This window comes from Sinocyclocheilus rhinocerous, unplaced genomic scaffold (assembly GCF_001515625.1).
Source record: "Sinocyclocheilus rhinocerous isolate Xijiao unplaced genomic scaffold, SAMN03320098_v1.1 scaffold334, whole genome shotgun sequence".
Classification (NCBI taxonomy): domain Eukaryota; kingdom Metazoa; phylum Chordata; class Actinopteri; order Cypriniformes; family Cyprinidae; genus Sinocyclocheilus; species Sinocyclocheilus rhinocerous.
Genome location: NW_015658500.1, coordinates 362,784 through 369,876, shown reverse-complemented (window position 1 = coordinate 369,876; position 7,093 = coordinate 362,784). Strand labels below are relative to the sequence as shown.

Below are 7,093 nucleotides of genomic sequence, written 5' to 3'. Positions count from 1 at the left end.
AAAATTCAGCTTTGCATCACAGGAATAAATTACATTTTAGAAAACAGTTATTTTAAATGGTTATAGTATTTCACAATATTGCTGTTTTTGTATTTTACATCAAATAAATGCAGCCTTGGTGAGCATAAGAAGAAACTTCTTTCAAAAACATTGACCCCAAACATTTGAACTGTAGTGCATCAGATTTTTTAAAAACTAATTTAATTAAATTACAATAATAAACTGACAGCCCTGATAGAAATACATTTATATCTGAGGTTTAAAAGTCAATTAACCAGGTGCATTGTCATGCGTTCAAAATGCAGAGAATCAACTAAATGCAAACTCATCAAACTTCAAACGTCCTGGCGTTTTGGCTTTTACTTCCGTTTGTGAGCATCTCATTTGACAGGGAAATCTTGCATCAGAGAGAGTGTTTCTTCCATCTATTCACTCCTTCTGACACACTGCCAAAGAGAAACACAACTCATCCCTAAAGGAGGTGTTGAATTCTACAGCTGAGTGGCTCTGAAAATGACCACCTCTGTATCTGTATAGATGTCAATGATGCATGTGCTAACACTCGCTGCTCCTGTAATCTGACTCCAATCTAGTGTGAAACTGTGTAAAAAGTCCAAATCTCAAGAACATGTGCCCTCACATTCATGAAATGTTGCCAACAGGCTTGAAACCCAAACTCTTTTTGAATTATTAATGAACTAGCAAAGAAGTTTGGAAAATGCTCTGACTATTAGTACTTTGATAATAAAATGATTGTTATTTAAAGGGGTCATATGATGCTGCTAAAAAGAACATACGAGCCATTTTAGGTAGGCGTGGTTAACTCTTAACTTTTATAAAGAATATCTCTTTGGTTTTGAGACTTTAGTGTTTGCAACTTTACAGATCTTCTTTATGCACCAAGAGCTTGTAACACTCCAAAGAGAAAGGAAAAATTGAAATCGCATCATATGACCCCTTTAAATCAGGTGCAATTAGGCAAAAACAAAAAATCTGTAAACGTCTGCATTTGAGCAATAATATCACATTGATTATGTACAAATGTGCATTTCTTTGCTGAGAAAGTCTTTGGACAGTGTTCTTAAGTCTCTTACTTCTCCTTTAAAACAAAACAACATAACCAAATTGAGTCTTGCGTGTTCTTGACTGAAGATCATCTTGTGATTTTTACTCTTCGAGGTCCACAGTCTAGGTGTCTTTAGCTACATTTGATGTCTATTCAATTCAAAGTAAATTCGGCCAAACTCAGAAATATTTTCAAGAATATATTTTCACGAGATGATTCTCAAAGTTCTCAAAGAGAAACCATGAAGAACTTCAAAAGACATGTTTCTTTTGGCTCTTATACAAAATGTAAGCCTCCATACCACAAGGGGGCGATATAGTAGTGATGCGAGATCGTGCTACACTGAGCTCTCATCTGGTTGGATGTCCAACTGTGTGTGTTTCCTCTTTTCTAGAATCCTGTTGAGCTCCTCGGTGAAGGAGTGGTAAAGCGGAGACGTCATTTCCGTGTCCGTCTGGCTCAGGAGCACGTAGCTATTCCTGTTCATCTTTCTTAGCACACTGGGCAATGTGGCCGACAGTCCGTTGGCATACTCCGATGCAGGCAGGGGCGGAGGCAGAGGAAGTGGCGGCGCAGGCGGAGGTTCCTTACTAGGCGTGGTCTGGATGTCCACTGGAACGATCTGTAGAAACTCTCCGTCTCTTGACATCGCTCTGCTACGCCCCTCCGTTCTGCCATTGCAGTGACTGGAGATGGTTTTAAGCTCAAAGTGCGAGCTCCTCTTTCTTTCGGCTGCCGTGGTTACGGACAGAGCTTGCTGGGAGTACTTTCTGGCATTGGGAGAGTTGCGTGCACAGAAGCTTACATACAGGAGTACCAAGGTTAGAACCAGACAAAGCCCGCCAAGAACAGCCACCAGAGAGATATACATAGCCTCCATGTGCCTGTAGTTCTGGAACTCTGGTCTAGAAGGCAACAGGCCCGGTGGGGGCGACAGAAGCTGCTCGACAGGACCACTGGAAGGACTCGGAGTTGGTGCGGTTGTGGTGGTGAAGAAACTTTCGGGTAAAGCCGTTGGGCTTCCCGAGAGATGTGATGCAGGAGGTGGAACGGGTTGGACCCGTACCACGTAGCTGCGAACGGGAACCCAGACACCGTTCTCTACTGCGTAACAGCGGTAGTGTCCACTTTGCTGGTTCTGAGTTCCAATGATGAGGAGGCCATCAGTGCCGGTGCGGTAGCCGAAGTCTACGCCGTAACCTTGCAGCTGCTGACCGTTCAGCGTCCAGTGAGGGGTGGCCAGGTTAGAACGAATCTCACACTGTAACAGAACATCATCTCCTGCCATCACTGCACGTGTCCGGTGCATGACAAAACCTGGCAAAATGTGAGACATTATTAGTCTACACTTAAAAGTCACCTGACTAGGCTGCTCAGAAATTATTCACATGCAAACACACCATCACTTGTAATATTAGTACAGCCTCTGCTTCCCATCTGGATGTCCTGGACGAGACTGTATCTACAAGACACAGAGTTGCACTTATTAATGCCATTAATCGAAGCATGCAGAACATTCTGTGAATTTATTTTGGACACTGGGCCTGAAAATTAACACCAAGAGACCAATGAAAGCAAAAATTGGCTTTAGCAAGAAAATAAGTCACTTTACTCACCAGCTGGCTGGTAGCTTTATTAGGAATGTTAACATTAGATGGTTTAAATCACATTGTAAGAACAATAGCCTGACTCTCACTGATGCACATCTTCTAACAACTTTTATCTCATTGGAAAGTTTACCATCAGAGGTTTATTTAAGATACCTAAAGTTGTTAATTTCTCAATATTCCTCGTTTGTGTATTTTCATTTAAGACAGGCTCATAATTGTGGTGATGCAATGACCTGCACTATTTATCTTAAATATGCAAGACAAAAACAGCTAAATCCATTGTCTTAAGAACTAATTTAAAAAAATGAATAAATAATGCAAGTTTCATATAAAATAAATATTTATTATATATCATGAAAAACTACACAAATAAAAATATTTATATAAATCATATATAATTTAAATATTTAATTTTTTTTTACAAATGCGCTGATATTAAAATTCTGAAAATTCTAACTAAATAAATAAATAAAGAACTACATACAAAAATAATCATGCAAAATAAAACTAAAAACATAACTACAACTAAAATAAAAATGTTTGTATGCTAGTTAATTTAGGCATCGCAACATTACAGCATAAAATATATCCACTAAAGATAATTGCTTTTTTGAAATCTGCTATAGAAAAATATATACTGTTTGAATCAAAATCTTAAAATAAGCAAAGATCATATATCCAATATCAGCCAATAAAAATTCAATACTGGTCTCTGATATGATGACATTATATTGTGCATCCCTAGTAATTTTTCTTAAATCATCTGCGACTGACACAAAAATTACTTTTGGACTATGGTGACATACATAGTACATATGTGAAAACTGTTATTTAAAACACCAGATGCCTGCATTTACCTGTTAGTGTAAGCTGCTATTTCAGCACATGCTCTACCATCCCAGCCGCAGAGTGGATCTCGTGCAAACACACAGTCATAACAGGAGGTGTAGCGCTCACAGGATGACAGGGGTACTTGCACCACTCCAGTGGAGGCGCTCACATAGATACTGTTCTGTTGAACAAAAGTGCACATCCTAATTTTTAGGGGATCCAAAAGCGTTTGTACTATATGCTTGGATTTTATGCTGGTTTTTAATGGGTGCTAGGTGTATCATGTACCTGCTTTTGTGATATCACCATGTTATTGATTGGTTGTTTCTTCTTGAACAGCTGAAGCTCCTCAATGATGTGAACACGGTTTCTGATCTTTACAGCCCTGTGTAACCAGCCCTCATCTGGAGAGAAGCACACAATCCAAGTTTCAAAGTATGAACCCAAATATACACTACTGTTCAAAAAGTTTGTGGTCAGTAAGATTTTTTAAAAATAAATTAATAATTGTATTCAGCAAGCATGTATTAAATTAAAGAAAAAGACATTACTAATTTTACAAAACATATCTTTTGAACTTTCTATTCATCAAATTATTCTTTAAAAATGTATCACAGTTTCCATAAAAATATTAAGCACCACAACTGTTTTCAGCATTGATAATAATAAGAAATATTTCTTGAGCAGCAAATCAGCATATAACAATGATTTCTCAAGGAACATGTAACACTGAAGACTGGAGTAATGGCTGCTGAAAATTCAGCTTTTGCATCACAGGAATACATTTCATTTTACAATATATTAAAATAGATTTTTTTTATATTTTAATTGTAATAATATTTCACAATATTACTGTTTTTATTGTATTTTTGTTCAAACAAATGGAGCCTTGGTGAGCATAAGAGACTTCTTCTTAACATTAAAAAAATCTTACCAACCCCAAACTGTTATAATCTTAATATCACAATCAAAAATCTATCAAAATTACCATTTAATCTCAATATCAAAATAATAACTAGCAAAGGAAATTGACTCTTACCTGTTCCAATGAAGAGCATGTCATAGACACGTCCATCCAAACCCACAACCTGTTTTACGGCGATCTTGGTGTAGTCCGCGCTCCTCTGGAGCAACACAGGACGTCCTCCCACTGGCTGGATCTGTCTGGACATTAAAGCATGTCTCCGGGCGAAATTCAGTACGTTGTCAGGGAGATCCCGGGAGGAATTTATGAGCAGGGCACGATGCTGATCAGTTATACACTAAAGAGAAACAAGGCCACTGTTATATAACATTCCTGAGAAGAGTGAAAATAGAAACATTGCAAGACTCCAATACAAGTCCCAAAGAGCTGTCCTATTATAACAGATATTATGAGATTATTTTGCATCTCACCGAACCAGGCCTCGGTTCTGGAACTTTCCCAGTGTACTCCCTCCATTTGGTGTCCTGTAGTTCCATGTAAGGCCCATCAAAAGCTGTCTGGACATCTCTGAGGGAATATTGACACACTGCAGACATCTTAACATTTCTCCTGGCAGTGAGAAAGAGAATGAAAAAGGGGGAGAGATTAAAGGAATTTTCCTGGTTTAATACATCCAAAGCATAAATATATTTTAATTCATTCCCTTAAAGGGGTAGTTCATTTTTAAATATAACTCCGATTGTATTCATCTGAAAGAAGAAAGTCATATACACCTAGGATGCCTTGAGGGTGAGTAAATCAAGGGGTAATTTTCATTTTTGGGTGAACTATCCCTTTAATTTGTACAAACAATCAAAAATCATCATATTTACAGCCATACAATTACAATACAATGGGGCAAGGCATTTCAAAGGATTAAAAGCAGAAATGTGAAGCTCATATTTTTATTAAAGTGCTTATATTATCCCTGAATAATGAAATTATAGTCAGAAAAATTTTTTAAAAAATCTTTCTATATTTATCTTTATGTATCACATTTTATAAAATCAAGTTTTTGCAGTAATTTATTGATCACATCATGTTGCTGAATTTTTGTAAATGTATTTTCCACTGCATTAATAATAATAAGGAACACTTTAATTTTCCTTAAACCAGGTTATAAATACATAATTTTATGGTATTGTTAAATTTGATCAGTGTCGTGACTAGAATTTCAAAACGTTGTGTATTTGAACATTTATACACTTCCATTGTACACACATTACCGTATGCACAATTGTTTTAGGTCAATTGTTGTCTGTTGTAAATCAACAGCATTTGACAGATTCTGTCAATATAAATTTGAACTGAACCCAGTTTATATTCTTTAATAATACTACTGTATATAAACACTAAGTCTGTTATCCTGAGTGCCAGTGACACCACTGTGGAATTGCAAACATTGCTGAAAGACCAAATTTCTATGCTGTTGGGCAAATTTAGTAAATTATTTACTAATTCATTTGTGTGTGATGGATGAAGAAGAAATCAACTTGTCATATTTCAAGCAGTGTTTTCTAAACTTACAAATGACAGTCCCTGAACCGGTAATCTTATAGAGAAAGACAGAGCTTATAAAGCACACAAGCACAGAAACAAACCCACTGCATTTTTTTCACCTGTGGGACATAACACTAGAAAGCCTCAAAATGAAATACTAATGTTATTACTCCCTTCAGGCCGTTAAAAGGGTTTGCCACTCAGTGCTCTGTCCTGTTTACTACCTGAAAATGGGTTTAATGGGAGAACTTGGTCCCCAACTAGTCTGTAGACATTTAACGGACAATTTAATGTAGCATGACTCTGCATACTCTCTCTCTCTCTCTCTCTCGATTCTGCCAATTCAAATACTGGCCCTGTGTCCTACTCCTATTGTGAGTGTCCCTGCTATAGTAAGGAAAGCACATGGGAATATTTAGAGATGAGCTCTCATGCTAAAATCCTTTAGTCAAAAAACCTCAGAGAATGAAGATAACAGGGTCACATGATAGAAGATTAATGCTACTTCTGTTCACATCACATTTAATGAGACTGCAGCACCCCTCTCACTGTAAAACATTCATCCCACTAAAACTGAAGGCTTAGGTTTAACTGCAGCCTTAAATTTTAAGCAAAATCAATGCGGTGCCACAGTTATAACTTGAAGTGATAACATTGCACTTTTTAACTACTTTGAATTAGATTACTGACCATCTATCTATCTATCTATCTATCTATCTATCTATCTATCCCTTGCCTTCCTAAACAAAATTACATTTCAGTTTTAATTTATTTTAAATTGAATCCTGTTTGCTTCCATAATTCAAATTCAGGAACTGAACTGGAATTTAAAGGGATAGTTCACCCAAAAATGAAAATTCTGTCATTAATTACTCACCCTCATGTCGTTTCAAACCCGTAAGACCTTCATTCATCTTCGGAACACAAATTAAGATATTTTTGATGGAATCTGAGAGCTGTCGGACCCTGCATAGACAGCAATACAACGGAAATTTTCAAGTCCAAGTCCAGAGACGTAGCAAGGAGATCAGTAAAATAATCCATGTGACATCAGGGGTTCATTTTGGAGAATATCCGCTGGACGTAAACAGCGTATGCTGTTCTGTGTCAGCTGCGTCACAC

General features: G+C 37.1%; 1 protein-coding gene across 5 annotated transcripts in view; it reads right to left on the bottom strand.

Annotated features, from left to right (window-relative positions):
* Positions 1-942: 942 nt before the first annotated feature.
* Positions 943-7,093, bottom strand: part of LOC107722218 (semaphorin-4G-like) — a 32,442-nt gene continuing 26,291 nt past the window's right edge. For all 5 annotated transcript variants that reach the window (XM_016530489.1, XM_016530488.1, XM_016530492.1 and 2 more), the window contains 6 exons: positions 4,903-5,041; positions 4,547-4,769; positions 3,796-3,911; positions 3,534-3,688; positions 2,467-2,528; positions 943-2,383 (listed from right to left, as the gene is read on the bottom strand). In XM_016530489.1, the coding sequence (XP_016385975.1) occupies positions 1,404-2,383; positions 2,467-2,528; positions 3,534-3,688; positions 3,796-3,911; positions 4,547-4,769; positions 4,903-5,041 (1,675 nt within the window). In that variant the 3' untranslated portion in view covers positions 943-1,403. The remainder of the gene's footprint in view (positions 2,384-2,466; positions 2,529-3,533; positions 3,689-3,795; positions 3,912-4,546; positions 4,770-4,902; positions 5,042-7,093) is intronic.